Source organism: Malaclemys terrapin, chromosome 3, assembly GCF_027887155.1.
Source record: "Malaclemys terrapin pileata isolate rMalTer1 chromosome 3, rMalTer1.hap1, whole genome shotgun sequence".
In the NCBI taxonomy this organism is placed as follows: domain Eukaryota; kingdom Metazoa; phylum Chordata; order Testudines; family Emydidae; genus Malaclemys; species Malaclemys terrapin.
Genome location: NC_071507.1, coordinates 200389928 through 200416372, shown reverse-complemented (window position 1 = coordinate 200416372; position 26445 = coordinate 200389928). Strand labels below are relative to the sequence as shown.

The 26445-nt window shown below is 47.6% G+C and overlaps 1 protein-coding gene across 3 annotated transcripts in view; it reads left to right on the top strand.

Moving 5' to 3' along the window:
• The window catches only part of MSRA (methionine sulfoxide reductase A), a 445978-nt gene that overhangs the window by 248176 nt on the left and 171357 nt on the right, over positions 1 to 26445 (top strand). For all 3 annotated transcript variants that reach the window (XM_054022650.1, XM_054022651.1, XM_054022652.1), the window contains exon 4: positions 7242 to 7346. In XM_054022650.1, the coding sequence (XP_053878625.1) occupies positions 7242 to 7346 (105 nt within the window). The remainder of the gene's footprint in view (positions 1 to 7241; positions 7347 to 26445) is intronic.

Sequence of the window (26445 nt, the reverse complement as noted above, 5' to 3'; positions counted from 1 at the left end):
TTTTTAAATGCAGTTATTTTTTGTACATAATTCTACATTTGTAAGTTCAATTTTCATGATAAAGAGATTGCACTACAATATTTGTATTAGGTGAATTGAAAAATACTATTTCTTCTGTTTTTTAGAGTGCGAATATTTGTAATAAAAAATAAATATAACATGATCACTGTACTCTTTGTATTCTGTGTTGTAATTGAAATCAGTATATTTGAAAATATAGAAAACATCCAAAAATATTTAAAGAAATGGTATTCTATTATTTTTTAACAGCGCGATTAATCACACGATTAATTGTGATTAATTTTTTTAATCACTTGACAGTCCTAGGAAAAAGCATTACAGAGAAATATATTTAAAACAATAAAAGAACCTACATGCATGATAATAAGGTTACCAGAGTTCATCCCAACTCTAACATGAGTTCTGGCAAGAGCAGTCTTTCAACACCCCACCCTGCGGGTTTCCTTGTGGTTACAAGTTCATCACAGCTTCAGCTCAGAACAAGTACACTCATGACAAGGTTAGTCCACCCTTTTATACAGATAAGGGGTGTTCGATTTGGAGTTTCCAGAAGCAATAATTTAGTATTTAATGGGCCTCTCTCCCCATGGCATACCTTCAGAAGGTTTGCTTCAGAGGGGAGAAGTTGCATTCCCCTAACCTCAAGGTACTTCCTAGGAAACCACTTCACAAGTATTGTTCCAAAAAGACTTTTGAACTTCCTTATACCTTCCAGAAATTGCATTAATTTTGTCTTCCTGCTAAAGAAGATCCATACAAACTCACAATAGTACATAAACCTTTGCAATTCTAATACGTTGTACCCCAAAGCTATTAACCCTAATTCAATAAGGTTCATTCAGAATATTACAGGATATTGTCAGTCTGTCACAGTGATTTTTTATCATTTTGCTAAATGTTCATTGTACACCACAATGTAGTAGTCCTTTACTAAAACAAATATTACATTTTTAGAAAGATGTCTCCTTGGTAATATGCATGAAAGGCCTGATGCAATGTCTGTTGGATGCCGTTGACTTCTGTGGGCATTGGATCAGGCACCATATCTTGCAGCCCTTATTCAAGCAAAACTCCCATGGATTTCAATGGGACCTTTGTTTGAATAGCAGCTGCAGGATTAGGCTCAGGTTGTCAAACTCTAGTCTCTTGTGGACGGTGCTATATGCATTTGTTGTGTATTTAATATGGCCAAATTTAAAGTCATGCATGTAGGAACAAAGAATGTAAATAGGTCTAACTTACAAGATCATTGGAACACTATGTATAATTCTGGTGCCCACACTTTAAACAGGATGTTAACATATTGGAAAGGTTCAGAAATGAGTCCCAAGAATGATTCAAGGTTTGGAAAATCTGCCTAAAGTGAAAAGTGAGGAAGCTCGATCTATTTGGTTTATCCAAGAGAAGGTTAAGAGATGACTTGATCATGGTCTATAAGTACCTACATGGGGAGAATATTTCTAATAATAGAAAGCCCTTTAGTCTAAAATAGCATTTCATAACAACAGGTCTGGGGACCGGCGCTGGTCCCTGAGATCTCCCTGACACAGTTTCGGAAGGCAGCCAGCTGCTCCCCGCTATCAAAAAGGTTGAGAAACACTGGTGTGGAAGATAAAGGCATAACAAGATTCAGTAGCTGAAAGTTGAAGCTAAACAAATTCAAGCTAGAAATTAGGCATAATTGGCATTGTTTATTAACCACTGGAACAACTTACCTAGGGATCTGGTGGATTTTCCATTACTTGAATTGTTTAGCTCAAGAATGGATGCAATTCTAAGGCTAGGTCTACACTACCCGCCTGAATCGGCGGGTAGAAATCGATCTCTCGGGGATCGAATTATTGCGTCTCGTCGGGACGCGACAATCGATCCCCGAATTGACGCGCTTACTCCACCAGTGGAGGTAGGAGTAAGCGCCGTCGACCGGGAGCCGCGGAGGTCGATTTTGCCGCCGTCCTCACAGCGCGGTAGTCGGCTCTGATACGTCGAATTCAGCTACGCTATTCGTGTAGCTGAATTTGCGTATCTTAAATCGACCCCCTCCCTGTAGTGAAGACCTGCCCGAAGAGGTACGCTCGCTCAAACAGAAATTATGAACTTGATACAGAAATTGCTCAGTGAAATTCTATGACCTGTGCTATGCAGGAGCTCAACTAAGGCTATGTCTACACTCCAAGCTAGTGGTATGATTCCCTTGCTTGTGTACACATACTTGCATTAGCTTTCATCAAGTAATCCAGGGAACATAACTCTTATGTTTTATATTGCAAAATCATTTTATGTTAGACCACCACAGAGATGGAAATATCAATACGATTTTTAGTAGAAATCGAACACTGAATTTTCTTAATTCATCACATTGAAAAAACACCCTACTCCTTATTAAATTCCCCTGCACCACATCCCCAAATTCCCCTGCACCACATCCACTTGGCATGTGGATAGTGTACTTGCTCCCAGTTAAGCCTGACAGCATGCTGTGAGGTAGGTACATTTCCTCCTGTACAGAGGGGAAAATTGAATATAGGGGCTAGCGGTCTCTTATATTGATCACCGACAGCTAGCGTTGATTTTGCCCCCCAAGTTCTTAGGTTTTTGACCCAGTATTCTGCCACTCCTGTACTAAAAATATAAAATGGGGTAGTATTGTCAGTAAAACAACACATATCACCGCTGGTAAAGGGAAATTACTTAGGACAGAGGGAAAAATTAAGCTAGTTGTAAATCTGGGAGTTTTCCACATTGCAACTTGGTGCACAAGCCACATGGGTATGCACATCAGAAAACGAGATGAGATAACAGTTTTGAGTCCATAATGCAGTTGTCACAAAGTGCAATTCTAATCTATGTATCCATAGGAGGGTTGACAGGTGTTCGGTTTTCGACCGGAATGCCTGGTCTCCGGTCAGCACCGCTGGCCAGGACATTAAAAGTCCGGTAGGTGGTGCAGGCAGACTCCCTACCCAGCTCCGTGTGACTCCCGGGAAGCTGCTGGCATCTCCCTCTGGATCCTAGGCAGAGGGATAGCCACGGGGGCTCTGTGCGCTGCTCCCACCCCTAGAGCCAACTCAGCAGCTCCCATTGGCCAGGAACCACTGCCAATGGGAGCCGAGAGGGTGGTGCCTGCAGGCGTGGGCAGTGCGCAGAGGCATGTGGTCATGCCTCTGCCTAGAAGCCGGAGAGAGATGTCACTGCTTCCCGGGAGCCGCCTGAGGTAAGTGCATGCACCCCCAGCCCAGAGCTCATACCCCCTCCCACACCCCAACCCCCTACCCCAGCCTGCAGCCCTCTCCTGCACCCCAAACCCCTTATCTCTGGCCCCACCCCAGAGCCCACAGCCAGAGCCCTCACCCCCTCTCACACCCAACCCCCTATCCCAGCCCGGTGAAAATGAGCAAATGAGTGAGTATAGGGGAGAGCAAGTGATGGAGGGAGGGGGGATGGCATGAGGAGGGTGGGCGTGACCTTGGAGAAGGGGCGGGGCGGGGGGTGGGTCAAGGGTGTTCCGTTTTCTGCAAATAGAAAGTTGGCAACCCTAATACATAGTCTTTTTTTTTTAAACCAAAGGTTATCAAAAATAGTTAAATAGGTGAGAATCTAAACATTGTTATAAAGGAAAAGTTGACAAGAAGCACTGAGGTGTCACACAGATACAGATGTCTCTTTCCATTTCTCTGTCTTGGAGCTTTTTTTGCCAGAGTTTGACTCTCCATTGAAACAGCACACTGCTGCTAATCCTTGGAGACTGGCTATGTTTTCCAAGTAGCAAATAGATATAGGCTAAACAGACAACCAGCTGTTGGCAAACAGTCCTCTCATGAACAGTGTAATAAAGTCTCACAATCTACGGCTAAGTTCTCCGATGGCTAAGCTTGTTTTGAAGTTGAAGGAGAGTTGTCCGTGGAAAGTGGGGTATCAGATAATTGCTCCTATAAATAAAGGATTTGTGTTTGCCCATTTAACACCAACTTAAATTATATTCAGTGATACAGAAAACTACTTTAAAAACTGATTTAAACTTTGTTGCATTTTTTGGGAAGGTTTATAAAAATATTCATATTTGTTAAAACTTCCTCTTGGAAATTAAAGTAAAGCTTGGTTCTGAATAGCGTATTAGACCTTATGGCGATTAGTAAAAACCAGCTAATCAAGGGGAATAGGTGAACTGAGAACACTGTGAACCACTGACTCGAGCTAGCATGCTAAAAATAGCATCATGGACTTTCCAGTTTGGTTTCCAGCATGGGTCCTCAAGCCCACCCAATTCCCTAGGCTTGAGAGCCTCAGCTCCAGCCCAATGTGCAACATCCCACTGCTATTTCTAGCATAGTTTGAGCCCCACTAGCACAAGCCTGTCTACCCCGGCTTGGAGGCTCATTCCTAGCTGGAGTGCAGACATACCCACAGGAGCCCTGTTTCCATTGGTTCCCCTGCCATACCTGCTCTATGTGCTCCTTCAAATGCAGCTCAAAGCATCCAATCCTGCATGATGCCTCCTGCTTGTCTGCTTATGTATAGCAAAATCATTGCTGAGGTATCCATCAAAGTCAGTGGGAAATGAAACAGCTCAGCACCTTGCAGGTAAGTGCTCTGAGTGTGGAATGACAGTTAATGATGCTGTGAGCAGCAGTAAATTTCATGCCATGTTAGGGAAGAAAATCCACTGGGTTCAGAGTGGAGTTTATTGTGGAAAGGCTTTGAGGAAAATTAAAGGTGAATCTGAGAAGGCCAACAGACATCATGCCCTTGTTTTTCGTCTGAGGAGGGATATTGGTTTTAGACATTCTTAAGTTCTAACAACCCACACTGTCCTGTAGCCACATATCACAAGGGGTTTTTCTTGAGGTCAGACCATAGTTCTCAAAGCAACACAGTGATTTTCTTGTTCAGAGGAAAAGTAGAGAGCTGACTCTTTGAGTTCCTAGATTAGTCAGAACAAAGTATGTTGACAAGATATAATTGCTTCAGTTGTGAGGAAAGGTGGAACCTCTGTTGTTTTGAAGTTCTTTGAGACGCTGTCTTCTGATCTAAAGCTGGTCACCTTAGACGTGCTATTTACGCCTGTCGGTGAGATAAGACCCTCTTGTAAAGTTCACACTGAGTTAAAGAAAAGAGGAAATATATATTGTTAGCAGCTATTCCCTTAGCTTTCATCATGAGGCACGCTACATAGAGATGTCATAAATGCCATATTGGAACAGACCAGCCATTTAGTCTGCTCCTCTAGTGTAGGTGGAGGCATTACCCTATACTTGTGCATCAAGGAAGGTGAAAGCCCCTGTCGTCCTTTCTTAATGCTTCTGGCCAATTATGTAATGATATTCTATAGGGCGAAAATCTCCCTTGCTGACCCCAGTTAGCAGTGAGTTTATACTGCATGTCGGAGGTAGGGTGACCAGATAGCAAGTGTGAAAAATCGGGATGGGGGTGGGGGATAATAGGAGCCTATATAAGAAAAAGACCCAAAAATCAGGACTGTCCCTATAAAATCGGGACATCTGGTCACCCTGGTCGGAGGCCCATGTCAATTTATAACCAAGTTAAATTGCAAATTATTTTTATTCATGTAAATGTCTAATCCTTCTCTGTTAACCTAGTGTCGAATTCTGCCTTCAGACATACGAGTAACTCCCATTGGTTTCACAGGTGAAGGTAGAATTGGGCCCTCACTGTGTTTGTCTGATTAATATCCTGCAGAGGAGGATAGCTTGGTTTATATGCTATGTATAAAATAATTTCCTTGTACTTGCTACTAATCTCAGTGAGTGTCTCTTTGTTGTGTTATGAGACAGGACACATAGAATCAGTTGGATTTCACTGTAATTGTTATGATTGTATATAGTGCACTTCTGTCATATCCCCTTTTACTTTTCTGCCTTCCAGATTAAATTTAATCCTAATATTTTAAATCTCTTCTTGTGTCTAACCTGTACTCTTCCCTTTGCCTTACGTTGCTTCTCATTTCCTTGCCCTTCTTTATTGCAGCTCTGAGATAAAGCAACCACAAATGATTGCAGTATTTGAGGTTGGAAAGATTGATATAATGCCATCATATATTTCCCCTGTTATTCTCTATCCCTTTTGACTTTTTTTTCAGTTCTGCTGTGCATTGAGCTAATGTCTTCACAGAGTTCTCCCCAATGACACTTAGAACAGTAGCGGCTAATTCAGAACCCCATCAGCAGGCCAGATTCTTCTGTCGGTTTCGCTGCCGTAAATCCAGAGCAGTTCCACTGACGTGAATTGAATTAATCTAGATTTACACTGGTGTCTGAGATCAAAGTCTAGCTCAGTGTGTTCAAGCAGTGCACGCCCCTCCCCAATAAAATGTAGAACTGGCTATTCTTTTGCCTTGTCTAGTGCCTTTTATTGATGTTGAAAATGTCGATTTCGCCAGAGAATAGAATATGTATTTTTTTTACTTATTGAAAGTTTACACTAATAAAGGAAAATATTTCTTCATTTGAAAACTCTTTGTATATGCTTGTACAATACCTCGCACAATGGGGGCCTGATCCCGACTGAGGAGTATGTGCCTTATGGTAATATAAATATTAAATAATTATAATAAACAAAAGTTAACTGGCCTGATTCTGCAGGCTTTGTGAAGCTAGCACTTTCAATACAATCAGTGGGAGCTTGGGTGTGTAAGGGCTGCACGATCGGGCACATAAAGTAGCCAAAACTAGGAAATAATCTCGTTCACTGTGCATTGCCTTGCACTCCCTTGAATTTCATTTGCTGTCATAGTGCTCAGTCACTCACTTAGAGCCTTTCATTGAAGCCCATTGGTATTCTGTGGTGTGGGCAATACAGGATCGTTTGCAGCCATGTGTTTGATACTGGATAACAGGCTCGTGGAATTTGTTTTTTGCCTTCAGTTACTTTTCATATATTTTAAGAAATATTTACCCAGAATTTGCATTTACATTTTTCTGAAAGTCGCTGAACTCCTATGATAAGGTTGCTCTTATTCGTCTCAGGTTTGCTTCCAGTTAGTTTAGTCCCGTTATGGGCCTTATCCAAACGTGCAGTTGTCTGACTGTGGATACTGTCATAAAAGAATCTGTAAAGGAAGCTGGGGCTAAAAATGATGTTAGGTGAAAACACAAGTACGTTACCTTTTCGTGTTTTGGAAAGCAAAAATACTGTGCTTCATGTCTTGGATAGGCCTGAGTGGATTGTTACTAATACTGTCGAGTTTTGTATTGTCTTTTTAGGGAAAACTGGCCATACAGAAGCGGTGCGAGTAGTATATCAGCCAGAAAACATCAGATTTCAGAAACTGCTCAAGGTCTTCTGGGAGAATCATGACCCGACACAAGGTAGAGTGATGAGTGAGCCAGTATTTAATTATCTTACTAATTACAGCTGGGATAATTAGTGTTTGAGCTGCATGGAAGAGATGAACCTTGAAATCACATGGGAGCTCAAGAATATGATTGCAGACATTTATTGACAGAGAGGGAGAGGGAAAGAGAGGGAGAATGAGGAGGTAGAAGCTCATAATACCCCTCCCCCTTTACAGCTGTCTGTGCTGGGAAAATTCCCACAGAGAGCGTGACTAGACAATAGAAAATCCTTTCACCTTTGATTATGACAATTTTTCCTTAATGCTATCTTTTGTCTCCTAAATTAAAGCATATTTCTCGGCAGCTTCAGAGCTGGCAATTTTACTCATGCATGGAAACTTTACCCTCCATGAGTTTTACATTTTTCATCTTTTTTAAATTACTGTGGGTTTCTTTTATGATTAGAGAAAATGAGCAAAAGGAAGTAAGACAGGATGCTCAGAGGAACCACCAGCAGCAATGTATTAGCTTCTCGCCTTATTCAAGCATTTTGGTTTAATTTATCCTCCTTGGAAGTGGCAATATGATGATGTTATGCATATCTGCTCAAACAGAAATGATGAATTGTATTGAGAAAACATTGCACGTGTGTGTATATAGTTTCAATAAACATCAACTCCAATATGATGCCCTGAAATATTACATAAAAATAATTCGTTTCCACTTTCTCAACCTTTTTCACCACTGTTGTCTTACATTTACCTATCTGGTTAATATTAAAAAGGACACTCTTAAGAGGGGAGAGTGGGGGGGTGTTATCTCCTCTGAGGACCTCCTGCAGAGCTCAGTTTTAGTAACTGGAGAGGACACTGGGGAACTCTGTATGTGGGGCAAGAGGGAAAGGGTCCCTTTATCAGGAGATGTGGGAGACATATATCTCTTGAATATTTGGAGATCTGCTTCCTTGGGGTTTCAGTCCAGTTCACAGTAGACAAGAAAGAACATTAAAAAAAACCTGGCACCCTTTTCAGGTTGAACTTTCTTCTGGTCAGCTGGTAAATTTTATTTCTGATCCATATGTGTCTGTTTCATTTATGGCATGATCCTAAAAACCTCTACTCACAGGAGTAGTCCCATGTGCAGAACCACTATCTTCAAATGGGACTATTTGTGTGAGAAGGAGCTATACCTGTGAGTTAGAGTACACAAGGTCAGGTCCTTACATTGTAAGGTTTCTTTTTGCATTACAGGATACAGGCCGGAACATACCAATGTTCAATGCATTAGGAATAAGTTTACATCATAAAAAACACCACCACAGTTGGCAACAGTTGGCCACCTAGTTGGCAGTCTCATCAGTGAGCTCATGGATTGAATAGCATGGAGGCTAAGCTAATGTCTCACTCCTAGTAGTGTTCTAGCTAAGTCAGGCTTGTGGCATGTTGATGGAGTCGTGGGAAAGTTTGTACTGCCACTGTCTGTGTTATATCTGTTCTGTGTATAAATACAGAACTTCTTCTATAACAGAGGTTCCCCAAACTGATCTGGTGATGCACAGAGAGATGGCTGGTCACATGGTGATGACTTCTTTTTTTTTTTTTTGCCCCCACCAGCCAAATCACATTAAAGAATTCCTACAATTCCTTTCCTTTGTCAGCAAGTTGCCACAGGGGTATAACGAGACTGCCAACAGGAGTGAACATGATTCACAAAACAGCAAGTGGAAGGGGTGGTATTCACAAGATGGTCTTAGTATTTAAATGTGACCCATGCTGTGAAAAAGGTTCAGAACCTCTAATCTAGCAGTTTTCACAGGCATTAAATTTAAACATCAGATATAGTTTTTGTTGAAGTTGGGCAGAAACCTTTTTCTCACTATCTGGATGTCTGAATATTTCGAAGCAGCTTCCCACAGTGCATAGAATCATAGATGTGTAGAGCTGGAAGGGGCCTCGAGAGATTATCTAGAACGTGTTTGTGTAACCTGTCCTTAAAAACCTCCAATGATGGGGATTCTACAACCTCCCTTGGTAACTTCTTCCAGTACTTAATTATACTTATAGTTAGATATTAGGAAACATTTTCTAACCTAAATCTCCCTTGCTATCTTCAGTGGACAAGGAAAGCAATTGATCGCCATCCTCTTAATAAAAGTCCTTAACATACTTGAAGACTTATTAGGTCATCCTTCAGTACTCTCTTCTCAGTAAAGACTAAACATACCCAGTTTTTTTTAAACTTTTCTTCACAGATCAGGCTTTTAAAATCTTTTGTAGCTTTCCTTTGGACACCCTCCAGTTTGTCTACATCTTTCTTAAAATGTGGACACAGGTTCTTCATCTGAGGCCTCACCACTGCCCAGCAGAGCAGGGCAATTACCTCCTGTGTCTAACGTACAACACTCCTGTTAATACACCCCAGAATATTAGCCTTTTTCATAAATGCCCCACACTGTTGGCTGAGATTCAATTTGTGATCCACTATACCCCCCAGATCTTCTTCTGCAGTACTACTGACTATCCAGTTATTCTCCATATTGTATTTGAGTTTTTCTTCCTCAGGGTAGTACTTTGCACTTGTCTTTATTGAATTTCATCTTGAAGAACTGATCTGAAATCAATTTATCAAGATTATTTTAAAGTCTATTTCTGTCCTCCAAAATGCTTGCAACCCTTCTCAGCTTGGTGTCATCCACAGATTTTATAAGCATACTCTCTGCTCCATCATCCAGCACCAGATCTCAAGAGAATTCAGTATCAGGCCAGAGACTCTAAAAAGTAGAGCCTTTTAAAATGGTAGAATCATAGAAAATTAGGGTTGAAAGAGACCTCAGCAGGTCATCTAGTCCAACTCCCTACTCAAAGCAGGACCAGCACCAACTAAATCATCCCAGCCAGGGCTGTGTCAAGCTGGGCCTTAAAAATCTCTAAGGATGGAGATTCCACCACCTCCCTAGGTAACCCATTCCAGGGCTTCACCACCCTCCTAGTGAAATAGTGGTTCCTAATATCCAACCTAGACCTCCCTCACTGCAACTTAAAACCATTGCTCCTTGTTCTGTCATCTGCCACCACTGAGAACAGCCGAGCTCCATCCTCTTTGGAACCCCCCTTCAGGTAATTGAAGGCTGCTATCAAATCCCCCCTCACTCTTCTCGTCTGCAGTCCAAATAACCCCAGTTCCCTCAGCCTCTTCTTGTAAGTCATGTGCCCCAGCCCCCTAATCATTTTAGTTGCCCCCTGCTGGACTCTCTCCAATTTGTCAACATCCTTTCTGTAGTGGGGGGCCCAAACTGGATGCAACACTCCAGATGTGTTGTGACTAGTGCCGAATAGAGGGGAATAATCACTTCCCTCGATCTGCTGGCAATGCTCCTACTAATGCAGCCCAATATGCCATTAGCCTTCTTGACAACAAGGACACACTGTTGACTCATATCCAGCGTCTCGTCCACTGTAATCCCCAGGTCCTTTTCTGCAGAACTGCCGCTTAGCCAGTTGGTCCCCAGCCTGTAGCAGTGCATGGGATTCTTCCATCCTAAGTGCAGTACTCTGCACTTGTCCTTGTTAAACCTCATCAGATTTCTTTTAGCCCAATCCTCCAATTTGTCTAGGTCACTCGGGACCCTACCCCTACCTTCCAGTGTATCTACCTCCCACCCCAGCTTAGTGTCATCTGTGAACTTGCTGAGAGTGCAATCTATCCCATCATCCAGATCATTAATGAAAATGTTGAACAAAACCGGCCCCAGGACCTACCCCTGGGGCACTCCACTTGATACTGGCTACTAACTAGACATGGAGCCGTTGATCACTAACCATTGAGCCCGCTGATCTAGCCAGCTTTCTATCCACCTTATAGTCCATTCATCCAGCCCATACTTCTTTAACTTGCTGGCAATACTACTGTGGGAGACCATAACAAAAGCTTTGCTAAAGTCAAGATATATCATGTCCACCACTTTCCCCATATCCACAGAGCTTTCTGTATTGTTCTTAACTTTACTGTGCCTCATCTTGTGAAATAAAAAAGTCTTTGCACACCTATGAGTGCTTGGTTTTGAGGGTGCTGTCCTGGGTCTCTGTGGTGACAATGGGGGATGTAACTCCACCAAAACAAAGATAGGCCCCTGCTGTAACCCCTTTGGGGTTCAGAGAGCATGGCCCTTTAAATCTTTTTCCTGAGGGGGGAAGTGCTGATTGTTCCAGAAGGAGGAAGTGCTGTTGGGGGGAAGGGGAGTAGAGAGCGAGGGAAGAGCAAGAAGGTGTGTGTCTGGAGCTCCAGACAGAAGGGCTGCAGCAAGCAGGCCCTCACAGAGTGAAGCAGCCAAGAACCTGCTGAAGCCTGGGAGGGACAGAGCGGCTGATCGGGGACCCCCCGGGACAGGAGCCAGGAGGAGCACTGTGCCGGGGAGGAATCGCCCGAGAAGGACAGGCCGGAACTGGACCCAGTATCACGGCTGCCCAGAGCTGCATGGGGCTGTGAGTACTGGGGCTTGTGACTCTGCACTGGGAACAAGGAGGGAGGCTGTTAGCTTGTTGAGCCAGGGGAGGTGGTCGCTCTGTGTGGCTTTGCTGAGAGCGGCAGAAGAGGGCAGTGGAGGGGTTTGTTGGGGAAAGTTTACTGGCACCGAAGACAGCCAGGAGCACCCAAGACTCACCACTGGATTGGACTTTGCCCAGGACTCTTGAACTCTGTGTGCAAACACATTGCTTGGTGCAGACCGTGGTACCACTGGGCCTGTGGGGCCTTGTGTTGAATGCAACCCTGTTTTACTGCTTCCCCTATATTTCCCCCTGTTGTTTTTCACCTGTCCTCATTCTGTGAATAAATATTTCCCTTTCCTATTTTCTGTGTGTGTGTGTGTGTGTGTGTGTGTGTGTGTGTGTGTGTGTGTGTGTGTGTGTGTGTGTGTGTGTGTGTGTGTGTGTGTGTGTGTGTGTGTGTGTGTGTGTGTGTGTGTGTGTGTGTGTGTGTGTGTGTGTTAGGGTTACCATTCGTCCGGATTTACCCGGACATGTCCTCCTTTTTGTGCTAAAAATAGCGTCCGGGGGGAATTTGTAAAGCACTCACAATGTCCGGGATTTCCCCCTCCCCCGGCACAGCAGAGCGAGCGGCTGGGAGGGCTGCAGGAAAGTCCCGGGCTGGACTTCGGAGCAGCTGGAGAGGAGCTCCGCCCTGCATTCTGAGCAAGTGTCTCAGCACAAAGTGCAGCCCTCCCCTTTTGCAACTGGGAGCGGTTTCTGCCATGCAGCGTAGCAAAACGGGAGCGAGAGCACTTTGTGCTGATACAAGGGCAGCTCTCCCCTGCAACCCGGTCCGGATCTGGGACCGGGTTTTGTTGTGCAGGGCCAGGGACCGGGTTTTGTTGTGCTGGGGAGCTCAGCCATGTGTCCAGCTCGGCTGCACAGAGCCCAACACTCTGTTCTGAGCAGCAGGGTAAGGGGGGCAGGAGAAGGGGCAGGGAGGTTCTGGAGGGGGCAGTCAAGAAACGGGGGGGGGCTTTTTGGGGGGAGTGGAGAAAGTTTTGGGCAGTCAGGGTACAGGTAGGGGGTAGGGTCCTGGTGGGCAGTTGGGGGGGGTCTTAGGAGGGGGCAGTTAGGGGACAAGGAACAGGGAGTCTTAGGTAGGGGGTGGGGTTCTGGAGGGCAGTTAGGAGCAGGGGTCCCAGGAGGGGGCAGTCAGGGGACAAGGAGCGGGGGGGGTAGGGGGCTGGGAGTTCTGGCGGGGGCTGTCAGGGGGCAGGAGTGGGGAGAGGGATCGGAGCAGTCAGGGGACAGGGAGCAGAGGGGTTTAGATGGGTTGGGAGTTCTGGGGGGGGGCTGTCAGGGGGTGGGGAGTGGTTGGATGGGGCGTGGGAGTCCCAGGGGTCTGTCTGGGGGTGGGGGTGTGGATAAAGGTTGGGGCAGTCAGGGGACAAGAGGCAGGGAGGCTTAGATAGTCCTGGGGGGCAGTTAGGGGCAGGGGTCCCAGGAGGGGGTAGTCAGGGGACAAGGAACGGGGGGAGGGTTGGGAGGTCGGGGGGGCGGGAAGTGGGAGGGGCAGGGGCGGGGCTAGGGCGGGGCTCCTCCCGTCCTCTTTTTTGCTCGCTGAAATATGGTAACCCTAGTGTGTGTGTGTGTGTGTGTGTGTGTGTGTGTGTGTGTGTGTACAGTGCCATTTGAGGTAAAGGAGAATCTCCATTAGTTGCTGTAACATACACTTTGACATGTCACTTTGCTGCTTTGATGTCATCCAGTGGATTATAGTTAGTCAGTAGTCAGGTTTTTTTAAAAAAAAGAAAAAGAAGCGGATATACTAGGGTTACCATATTTTGAGTGTCCAAAAAGAGGACACTCCACGGGCCCCGCCCCCGCCCCAGCCCCACCCATGCCCCCGCCCCAACTCCACCCCTTCCCCAAAGTCCCCGCCCCAACTCCGCCCCCTCCCATGCTTCCCGCGAACATTTGATTCGCGGGAAGCCTGAAGCAGGCAGTAGGTAAGCAGGAGGGGTGCGGGGAGGAGGCGCGGCCCAGTCTGGCCCCCCCAACCGAGCGTCTCCCTCCGGCAGCCGGCCCCAGCGTCTCCAGCCTGGCTCGGCTCCTGGCCGGCCCCGGCCCCGGCCCTGACCCCGGCCCAGCACCCCCGGCCCCGCACCCCCGGGCCAGCCCCCAGCCCAGCACCCCCGGCCCCCGGCCCAGCACTGCCGGCCCCGACCTGGCCCCCGGCCCAGCACCCCTGGGCCAGCCCCCGGCCGAGCACCCCCAGCCCAGCACCGCCGGCCCCAGCCTGGCCCCCGGCCCAGCACCCAGTGGCACCGGCCCCTCCCTATTTTCCCGGACATGTTCGGCTTTTTGGGATTTCCCCCCGGGCGGGGATTTGAGGCCCAAAAAGCCAGACATGTCTGGGAAAATCCGGATGTATGGTAACCCTAGATATACCCATTCAGTATGGGCTCTCTCTGGACCCACAGCACACCCCTACAAAAGGGGGAGGCACCTCAGATCCAGTCAACTAATTTGGCATGAATTCCAGCATCAACTTTGAAGAATGTCCTGCAGGAAGGAGAGAGAGCCATAAACTCCTACTGACTGGAAGCTCTTCAGGCCTGGCTGTCTAACTCTGGCCATCTGTAAACCCATCATTGACTTGACGATCCAAGGCCCATATGTCTGCCAGGTGTAATAGATTCCAAGCCCAGAAGGGACTAGTGTGATCATCTAGTCTCATCTCCTGTATAACACAGGCCACAGAACTCCAAAATAATTCCTAGAGCAGAGCTTTTAGAAGAACATCCAATCTTGATTTTAAAATTGTCCATGATGAAGACTCCACCACAGCTCTTGGCAAGTTGTTCCAGTGGTTAATTACTCTTACTGTTAAAAATGTACCCTTGTTTCCTGTCTCAATTAGTCTAGTTTAAGCTTCCACCCATTGGATCATGTTACATCTTTCTCTGCTAGATTGAAGAGCCCATTATCAAATAATTGTTCTTCTTCGAGTGCTTGCTCATATCCATTCCATTAAGTGTGCGTGCGCTGCGTGCACGATCGTCGGAGAATTTTCTACCCTAGCAACACCGGCGGGTCGGCTGTGGAGCCCCCTAGAGTGGCGCCTTCATGGCGCTGAATATATACCCCAGCCGATCCGGCGCCCCCTCAGTTCCTTCTTACCGCCCCTGACGGTCGTTGGAACTGTGGAGCGCGGCGTAGCTGTTCTCCACTCTCCCTAGCTTATTCAGTTATTCACAGTTATAGTTATAGTTCTAGTTGTTTATAGTTAAATAGTTGGTTATTCACTTTGTTAATACTTGTTATATAGTTAAAGGGGATTAAGGGGGTTGTCTCCCCCTTTTTCCCCCGGCCGCGTGGCCGGGCTCATGCCCAAGGCTCCTGGCTTCAAACAGTGCGCCTCCTGCGCTAAGCCTATGCCAACGAGTGACCCGCACGACTCGTGTCTGAAGTGCCTGGGAGAGTCCCATCAAACAGATAAGTGCAAGATCTGTAAGGCCTTCAGACCGAGGACCAAGAAGGAGCGGGACTTTCGGCTCCGGCAACTCCTTATGGAGGCGGCACTTAGCCCGGACGCTCCATCAGCGCGTCAGGCCCCGGCACCTAGCACCTCGGTGCGCAGTGCCCCGGCGGCACCGACCATTCCGACCACGCGAGTGGCGTCGGACAAGCCTCCACGGCACCGGACCTCGTCGGCACCGCACTCACAGCAAGTGCCTCGGCGCCGTTCATTATCCCCGGGACATAAAAAATCCCATAAGACGGGGACCTCCGTGCCGAAGTCGCCGGCTCCCCCAGTGCCGGGGGTAGAGCCGCGTCCGCCTGTGGAGCACCAAAAACAGGTGCCTCCAGCACTGTCGACTCCGGCTCCGAGGCCGTTGAGTCCGGTGCAGACAGGGTCACCACCGCGACCGGCGGTGATACAGTGCCTCCCGTCGACCCCAGAGACCTTCGCAACGGCGAGAGACTTGATCGCTCTCACGGAGCCGGCACCGCCCCAACCACCGGCACCGTCGGCACCGTTGACTCGTCCGGTCCAATCTAGGGGGAAACCTGCCTTGATGCGCCCTCCATCGCAAGGGCTGGAACCACGGCACCGGTCCAGGTCCCGAAGCAGGTCCCCACGCCGCTCGCAGTCCCGGCGCCGGATATCACCTCGGCACCGGTCATACTCGCGGCCAAGATCATCATCGCGGCACCGCTCTACGTCTCGGCACCGCTATGATCGTCGGCACCGATCGACATCGAGACGTAGTTCTCGGCACCGATACGATCGACGCTCGACGTCGAGAGGCCGCTCCCGGCACCGGGCCTACTCCAGGTCATCGTCCAGGTCCAGATCCGACTCCCGGCACCGGCGAGGTCATCGGCACCGATCGCGATCTCGGCACCGATCGCCGGCACCGCGTAGAGATAGAACATCTCCAGACTGGCACCGTGCGGCACCGTATCCCACGGGATTCGTCTCGGCGCACTCGGCACCGCCATGGCCATCGAGATCAGTGTCTCGCTCCTCTGAGGACATATCGAGATCGGCATACCCCCCTCAGGGGCAAGCCGAGCAGCAAGACATAGGCCATTGGCAGGAGGTAGCAGAGGACTCTGCTCATGGCCCATCTCACTGGTCGTTCTGGACCCCGTGGGCGTACCATCAGGCGCAAGGGGCTCCAATAACTTCAATCTCTCACTCGGGTCACTCCGATAGAAGGGCCCCAGAGTCCACCATCTCTCGCCCTCCGCCAGGGGGCATGGAGGCTTCAGTGTCCGCACCACCTGACGTCCTGGACCCAAGGGCAGGTGATGCTCCGGCCCAGGAGCAGGGAGACCAGGACCCTCCCTTGGATCCCTTACCACCGGAGGCATCTTCCTCTTCCTCTCCGGATGAGGCAGTGGCGGGCACGTCGTGCACAGGTCCACCCCCAATAGATCTTCGGGCTCATCAGGACCTCTTACGTAGGGTGGCCCGTAATATGGACCTACAGGCAGAGGAGATAGTGGAGGTGCAGGACCCCATTGTAAATATCCTCGCGGCGGATGCCCCATCAAGAGTGGCGTTACCCCTGATCCGCACGATCCAGGCTAATGCCACTACGATATGGCAAACTCCTGCCTCCATCCCACCCACAGCGAGAGGGGTGGAAAGAAAGTACTTTGTCCCCTCCAAAGACTACGAGTACTTGTATACCCATCCCCAGCCGTGTTCACTGGTGGTGTCATCAGTGAATGCAAGGGAGCGCCACAGTCAACAGGCCGCAGCGCCCAAATCGAAGGAGGCTAAGCGCCTCGATTTGTTTGGCCGTAAAGTTTATTCAGCCGGAGGGCTGCAACTTAGAGCGGCTAACCAGCAGGCGCTCCTGAGCCGCTACAACTTTAATTCCTGGAACTCTATGGGGAAGTTCAAGGAATTGGTTCCCCAAGAGTCCAGGGAGGAGTTTGAGGCCTTGGTAGAGGAGGGTAAGAAGGTGGCTCGGACCTCCTTACAGGCCTCCTTGGACATAGCAGACTCGGCTGCGAGAACCTTGGCTTCAGGTATCGCTATGCGAAGGACCTCCTGGCTCCAAGTTTCGGGTTTGCCCCCTGAGTTACAACAAACCCTGCAGGATTTGCCCTTTGAAGGACAGGGGTTGTTCTCGGAGAAGACGGACTCTCGCCTGCAGAGCCTCAAGGACTCCAGGACAATCATGCGCTCCCTGGGGATGCATGTTGCGGGTCCTCAGCGCAGGCCATTTAGGCCTCAGCCTCAGCGCTTCTACCCCCCCCACCTCGTCAGAGACAGGACTCTACCCGGAGGCGGGGGCGAGGTGGTAGAAGAAGGTGGACCGGCCCTCAACCTGGTCAGAACCAAGGGCCACCAAGGCCACCCGCAGGCCCCAGGCAGAACTTTTGAAGGTGCGGTCGAGGACGGCGCCCCAGTCATCCCCCAGGATCCAGCCCCCTCCTTTCGGGATCGCCTCTCCCACTTCCACCGTGTTTGGTCCCTTATAACTTCGGACCGTTGGGTCCTTCGCACGGTGGAGAGGGGATACGCTATCCAGTTTTCTTCAATCCCCCCCTCCCACCCCCCTTCCCCGTCCCTCTTCAGGGACCCTTCTCACGAGCAACTTCTTATACAGGAGGTTTCCACGCTCCTTGCTATGGGGGCCATAGAGGAGGTTCCAGTAGAGTTAAGGGGCAGGGGATTTTATTCCCGTTACTTCCTGATCCCCAAGTCCAAAGGAGGTCTGCGACCCATCTTGGACTTGCGCGGACTCAACAAATTCATAGTAAAGTTGAAGTTCCGCATGGTCTCTTTGGGGGCCATTATCCCTTCCCTCGATCCTGGAGACTGGTTCGCCGCCCTCGACATGAAAGACGCATACTTTCACATCTCAATTTACCCACCTCACAGACGCTTCCTGCGATTCGTGGTAAACACGGTGCACTACCAATTTGCAGTCCTTCCCTTCGGCCTATCCTCGGCCCCAAGAGTGTTCACGAAATGTATGGCTGTCGTGGCAGCATACCTTCGTCGGCAAGGGATACAGGTGTTCCCATACCTAGACGACTGGCTGGTACGCGGTCGCACCAAAGAGCAAGTTCGAGCTCACGTCCACATAATAGTGCACACATTCAACGAGTTGGGCATCCTACTCAACAAGGACAAATCCACCCTAGAACCTACCCAGAGAATAGAATTCATCGGCGCAGTCCTAGACTCCAGACGTGCACAAGCCATCCTGCCAGACAACCGCTTTTGTACCATCACGAGCCTCATTCAAGGGCTCAGGGCCTTCCCAACTACCACGGTGAGGTCGTGCCTCACCCTGCTGGGTCACATGGCTTCCTGCACGTACGTAACCAGGCATGCCAGACTTCGGCTTCGCCCACTCCAGACCTGGGTGTCATCGATATACCGCCCACATCGGGACAGCCTGAACATGGTGGTCACGGTCCCGAACTCGGTCCTGACCTCCCTCACCTGGTGGCTAGATCACAATGTGGTTTGCGAGGGGATGCCATTTCACGCCCCACAACCCTCTCTGCACCTGGTTACAGACGCTTCATCTCTGGGTTGGGGCGCCCATCTCAGCGAACACCATACCCAGGGCCTGTGGACTGCATCCCAGCTAGCCCTGCACATCAATGTTCGGGAACTGATGGCGGTGCGCCTGGCGTGCCAGGCATTTCTCAATCTCCTACGTGGCCGCTGTGTGTTAGTTCTCATCGACAACACCACGGCCATGTTTTACATCAACAAGCAAGGAGGAGCACGTTCGTCAATTCTATGCCAAGAGGCCATTCGCCTGTGGGACTTCTGCATCGCCCACTCAATCCATCTCACGGCATCGTTCCTCCCTGGAGTCCAGAACACTTTAGCGGACCGACTCAGCAGGTCCTTTCAGACACACGAGTGGTCTATCCGTCCGGACATCATACATTCCGTTTTCCAGAAGTGGGGGTTTCCCCAGATAGACCTGTTTGCATCTCAAGACAACAGGAAGTGCCACGTGTTCTGCTCCCTGCAAGGTCGAGCTCCGGGCTCCCTCTTGGATGCGTTTCTCCTTCCCTGGAAAGACCACCTGTTTTATGCCTTCCCTCCGTTTCCTCTGGTCCACAAGGTACTGCTCAAATTGCGCAGAGACCAGGCACAGGTAATTCTGGTCGCTCCAGCGTGGCCGAGACAACATTGGTACACCACACTGTTGGAGCTCTCGGTTCAGACACCGATCCCGCTTCCATTATGTCCGGATCTCATCTCTCAGGACCACGGCCGGCTGCGTCACCCCGACCTGCAATCTCTTCACCTCACGGCGTGGCTGCTCCATGGTTCACCCAGGCAGAGCAACAATGCTCACTCTCGGTCCAACAGATTGTGTTGAGCAGTAGGAAGCCCTCAACACGAGCCACGTACTTGGCCAAGTGGAAGCGGTTCTCCTGTTGGTGCGAACAACGAGCCACGTCCCCATTACAGGCACCTATTCCTCTCATATTGGAATATCTCCTCTCCCTAAAACAGCAAGGGTTGGCGATATCTTCAATTAGAGTCCACCTGGCCGCTATATCAGCCTTTCACCCAGGAGAACTCGCGTCCTCGGTATTCTCTAACCCGATGGTCGTTAGATTCCTCAAGGGCTTAGACCGGATGTACCCACAACAACGTCAGCCCGTTCCGACGTGGGACCTCAACCTGGTTCTCTCCAAGCTCACAGGTCCTCCATTCGAGCCACTGGCCACCTGTTCACTTTTGTACTTATCCTGGAAGACAGCCTTCCTCGTAGCCATCACCTCAGCAAGGCGCGTTTCTGAACTCAGGGCACTTACATCCGAGCCCCCTTACACAGTTTTCCATAAGGATAAAGTGCAGCTTCGTCCACATCCTGCCTTTCTCCCTAAGGTGGTTTCTCCATTTCATATCAACCAGGATATATTTCTCCCGGTCTTTCATCCTAAACCACATGCTACTCGCCAGGATCAACGTTTGCATTCTCTGGACGTACGCAGGGCCCTGGCTTTCTATATTGACCGCACAAGGCACTTTAGAAAGACGACGCAACTCTTCGTTGCAGTGGCCGACCGAATGAAAGGCTCACCGGTCTCCTCACAACGCCTATCCTCCTGGATTACGTCTTGCATCCGGACTTGCTATGACCTGGCAGGTGTCTCAGCACCGCACCTCACCGCTCACTCCACGAGGGCCCAAGCTTCCTCGACGGCTTTCCTGGCGCAAGTTCCGATCCAGGACATTTGTAGAGCTGCGGTTTGGTCATCAGTCCACACATTTACAGCTCACTATGCACTAGTGCAGCAGTCCAGGGACGATGCTGCATTCGGATCAGCGGTTTTGCACACAGCAATGTCTCACTCCGACCCCACCACCTAAGTTGGGCTTGGGAGTCACCTAATGGAATGGATATGAGTAAGCACCCGAAGAAGAAAAGACGGTTACTCACCGTTGTAACTGTTGTTCTTCAAGATGTGTTGCTCATATCCATTCCAAACCCGCCCCCCTTCCCCACTGTCGGAGTAGCCGGCAAGAAGGAACTGAGGGGGCGCCGGGTCGGCTGGGGTATATATTCAGCGCCATGAAGGCGCCACTCTAGGGGGCTCCACAGCCGACCCGCCGGTGTTGCTAGGGTAGAAAATTCTCCGACGATCGTGCACGCGGCGCGCGCACACCTAATGGAATGGATATGAGCAACACATCTCGAAGAACAACAGTTACAACGGTGAGTAACCGTCTTTTCCCCTTATAGGTACTGATGGACTCCTATCAAGTCACCCCTTAACCTTCTCTTTGTTGTTAAACTAAATAGATCAAACTCCTTGAGACTGTCACTCTAAGGCATGTTTTCTAATCCTTTAATCATTCTCATGACTATTCTCTAAATCCTCTTCATTTATCAACATCCATCTTGAATTGTGGGCACCAGAACTGGACATAATATTCCAGCAGCAATCGGACCAAATACAGAGTAAAATAACCTCTCTACACCTACTTGAGATTTCACTGTTTATGCATCCAAGGATTGCATTAGCCCTTTTGGCCACAGTGCTCATGTTCAGTTGATTATCCACCACAACCCTCAAATCTCTTTGAGTCACTGATTCCCCGAATATAATTCCCCATCCTGTAAGTATGGCCTACATTCACTGTTCCTAGATGTATGCAGTTGGCCCAGCATTTTAGAAGGTCTCCTTAAACCAAGCATAGATTCCTCCCATCTTGGAAGAAAGTTTAAGGGTTGAGACATCCATCACATATACGCAATGGTGAATGAGGTTTGTTTCTTCGCAGAATACAAATGATATTGTAACTGTTCAGCGGAGCTAACACAAGGTTAAGAGTGACTTGAACTCAGTCTGTAAGTACCTACACAGGGAAAATAAATTTGACAACAGAGGACTTTTCAGTCTAGTAGATGAAGATATAATAAGATCCCATGGCTAGAAATTGAAGCTAGACAAATTCACACTGGAAAGAATATGCACATTTTTAATGGCAAGGGTAATTAACCATTGGAACAACTTGTTAAGGGTTGTGGTTGATTTCCCTCACTGACAATTTTAAAATCAAGATTGGATGTTTTTCTAAAAGCTACTGCAGTTCAAACAAGAATTACTTCAAGGACGTCCTAGGGCCTGTTATTATACAGGAAGTCAGACTAGGTGATCATGGTGGTTCTTTCTGGCCTTAGCTATGAATCTGAACAACCTGTGGAACTTCATATTCACCTCTGGATTCCAGATAGAGAGCTCTTTCTAATTTCTAGACCTGTTCCAGAGGTACTCCCCTTTTTGTCCCATGATTGCATCCAACTGCAAGCAGCAAACATCAGACAGACATTCTCAAAAAAGAATCACTTTATAACTACATATTATCGGTCTCTCTGCACATAGCTTTGACAGGGGTCAAGGAAGACCTCTATAAATAAAACTGTACTCATAGCAGCAGTGTTTCATTAAATGTCTGGCTAGTATGACTATTCTCTGAGTGTTTGGGTGTCTGCCTGTCTATAGACTTGATTCCGAGAGCCCAGATGATTCTTCCCCAAGAGTTTGTACAAACAAGGATATTTTCATACCTGCTTAGAAGATGTATTATGGCAGAGCAAAGGGAAAGCATTCCACATATGGCACTGGATGGTGAGAACCCAGGCCAGAAAACGTGACACATTATACTGGAGAGGAGGCTTCAGCCATTAAGCGTGCAGAATGTGGTTAGGATGGTGCTGTACCAAATGGTTCAGAAAGAACAGTGCCTGATGTTTGCGCCAAGGAAAAGAATGACCTGAACCTTCATCAACAAATCAGAGTAGGAACATGAAATGCGAGGAATATGTATGAAGGGGGCCTCACCTTTGTGACCAAAGAATTGGAAAGATGTAAGATAGAAATATGTGGAATCTGAGAGCTGCATTGGAAGGGTAGGGGGGTCATTTCACAACGTTGAATGGATACACAGCGTAATATTCAGGGTATGAGAAAAATGCACACCCATTTTCTCTCCTTATCTATTCAAGGAGACAAAGTATGTGCTTGGATATAATCCAATCAGTGATAGAATCATTACAATTTGCCTTTGAGTGAAGCCAGGGAATATGTCAATCATACAGGTTTATGCCCTTCAACCACCACCGATGACAACGTGATTGATGAGCTGTAAGAATGACTTGCTTAAACACCACTTACTAACTCACTAAAACATCAAATAAAAATGTCACCCTTATAATTGGTGACTTGAATGTGAAAGTGGGAGCTCTAAGCTCTCCTAAAGGAGTAATGGGAAACAATGGTCTGGGTTCACAAAATGAGAGAGGGAGGTATTTAGTTGAATTCTGCTATTCCGCACTATGGTTAACTGAGAAGGTGTTTGCGAAGTGATGCAGAGTGCAAGAGAATGGCTTGGAGATGGAAGAATGTAAGAGAAAATAAGGAACTAAGCAGACAGATTCAAAGGCAGACTAGACAAAATCAGAGCAAATATAAAAGAGCAAAATGTATGGAGTTTGAGAATTGCAAAGAGTAATAATACAAAAGGTATATTCACAGTGGTCAGACTTCTTACCAAAAGGTTTTCCCTGCAATCAAACATGATAAGATCATGATGGCAGAGTCTCACTGAGAGTGATGGTATTAAACATAGGTGGAGAGATTATTGGTCCATTCTGTATGTCTCATCACAACACAACAAGACAACAGAAAAGAGTACGGAGTCGGAGCTATCAATCCTGCAAGTGGAAGTGGTATGTGATACTGTGAAAATGAAGCCTGTGAAAGCACCAGAGATAGATAACATGCCCACAGAAATTGTTAAGTGATTGGCAAATGCAGTACTGATATTATGTGGAAAATCTGTAATGACTAGAAATTGGATGAAGGGAATTTTTCTGCCTTTACCAAAGAAGGGAAACATGGAGTGTGGTAACTATTGTGCTATCTCCCTGATACTGCACATGAGCAAAGTTCTCCTCTATATCATCCAGGAATGCATGAAACAAAGGATAGAATCAGAACTACTGCCACAAGTTGGTTTCAAAGAGGGCCAAAGCATGTGTGCCCAAATCGCAAATCTCTCTCACATCCCTGAAAAATGCAGGGTGTAGTCACCCATTGATCCTGTGCTTCAATGACTACTCAAGAGTGTTTGATACTGTCTGACAGGACAGCCTTTGGAGGATACTGGCAGTCATGGGGATTCCAAAGCATCTCACTGAGCTCATTGCAAGTCTCTACAACCAACAACAGACCACAGAGCAAACAGCAGTAGGCTCAAATGAGGAGTTTTCCACTGAGCAAATGTGAGACAAGGGTGTATTGTATTCCCCAAGCCTGGCTAACGTCTACGCGGAATTTATTAGGAGACAAGCCTTGGAAGGTTTTGACAAAGTGGAAGGAGCTGGGATTTTGATTGGCGGACACCTCTTACCTGACTTCAGATATGTTGATGAGATAACGCTCTTTAATACAACCACTGATATAATGCAATGAATGTTCATAGATTCATAGATTCATAGATTCTAGGACTGGAAGGGACCTCGAGAGGTCATCGAGTCCAGTCCCCTGCCCGCATGGCAGGACCAAATACTGCCTAGACCATCCCTAGTAGACATTTATCTAACCTACCCTTAAATATCTCCAGAGACGGAGATTCCACAACCTCCCTAGGCAATTTGTTCCAGTGTTTAACCACCCTGACAGTTAGGAACTTTTTCCTAATGTCCAATCTAGACCTCCCTTGCTGCAGTTTAAACCCATTGTTTCTGGTTCTATCCTTAGAGGCTAAGGTGAACAAGTTCTCTCCCTCCTCCTTATGACACCCTTTTATATACCTGAAAACTGCTATCATGTCCCCTCTCAGTCTTCTCTTTTCCAAACTAAACAAACCCAATTCTTTCAGCCTTCCTTCATAGGTCATGTTCTCAAGACCTTTAATCATTCTTGTTGCTCTTCTTTGGACCCTTTCCAGTTTCTCCACATCTTTTTTAAAATGCGGTGCCCAGAACTGGACACAATACTCCAGCTGAGGCCTAACCAGAGCAGAGTAGAGCGGAAGAATGACTTCTCGTGTCTTGCTCACAACACACCTGTTAATGCATCCCAGAATCATGTTTGCTTTTTTTGCAACAGCATCACACTGTTGACTCATATTTAGCTTGTGGTCCACTATAACCCCTAGATCCCTTTCTGCCGTACTCCTTCCTAGACAGTCTTTTCCCATTCTGTATGTGTGAAATTGATTTTTCCTTCCTAAGTGGAGCACTTTGCATTTGTCTTTGTTAAACTTCATCCTGTTTAACTCAGACCATTTCTCCAATTTGTCCAGATCATTTTGAATTATGACCCTGTCCTCCAAAGTAGTTGCAATCCCTCCCAGTTTGGTATCATCCGCAAACTTAATAAGCGTACTTTCTATGCCAATATCTAAGTCGTTGATGAAGATATTGAACAGAGCCGGTCCCAAAACAGACCCCTGCGGTACCCCACTCGTTACGCCTTTCCAGCAGGATTGGGAACCATTAATAACAACTCTCTGAGTACGATTATCCAGCCAGTTATGCACCCACCTTATAGTAGCCCCATCTAATTTGTATTTGCCTAGTTTATCGATAAGAATATCATGCGAGACCGTATCAAATGCCTTACTAAAGTCTAGGTATACCACATCCACCGCTTCACCCTTATCCACAAGGCTCGTTATCCTATCAAAGAAAGCTATCAGATTGGTTTGACATGATTTGTTCTTCACAAATCCATGCTGGCTATTCCCTATCACCTTACCACCTTCCAAGTGTTGGCAGATGATTTCCTTAATTACTTGCTCCATTATCTTCCCTGGCACAGAAGTTAAACTAACTGGTCTGTAGTTACCTGGGTTGTTTTTAGTTCCCTTTTTATAGATGGGCACTATATTTGCCCTTTTCCAGTCTTCTGGAATCTCTCCCGTCTCCCATGACTTTCCAAAGATAATAGCTAGAGGCTCAGATACCTCCTCTATTAGCTCCTTGAGTATTCTAGGATGCATTTCATCAGGCCCGGGTGACTTGCAGGCATCTAACTTTTCTAAGTGATTTTTAACTTGTTCTTTTTTTATTTTATCCGCTAAACCTACCCCCTTCCCATTAGCATTCACTATGTTAGGCATTCCTTCAGACTTCTCGGTGAAGACCGAAACAAAGAAGTCATTAAGCATCTCTGCCATTTCCAAGTTTCCTGTTACTGTTTCTCCCTCTTCACTAAGCAGTGGGCCTACCCTGTCTTTGGTCTTCCTCTTGCTTCTAATGTATTGATAAAAAGTCTTCTTGTTTCCTTTTATTCCCGTAGCTAGTTTGAGCTCATTTTGTGCCTTTGCCTTTCTAATCTTGCCCCTGCATTCCTGTGTTGTTTGCCTATATTCATCCTTTGTAATCTGTCCTAGTTTCCATTTTTTATATGACTCCTTTTTATTTTTTAGATCGTGCAAGATCTCGTGGTTAAGCCAAGGTGGTCTTTTGCCACATTTTCTATCTTTCCTAACCAGCGGAATAGCTTGCTTTTGGGCCCTTAATAGTGTCCCTTTGAAAAACTGCCAACTCTCCTCAGTTGTTTTTCCCCTCAGTCTTGATTCCCATGGGACCTTACCTATCAGCTCTCTGAGCTTCCCAAAATCTGCCTTCCTGAAATCC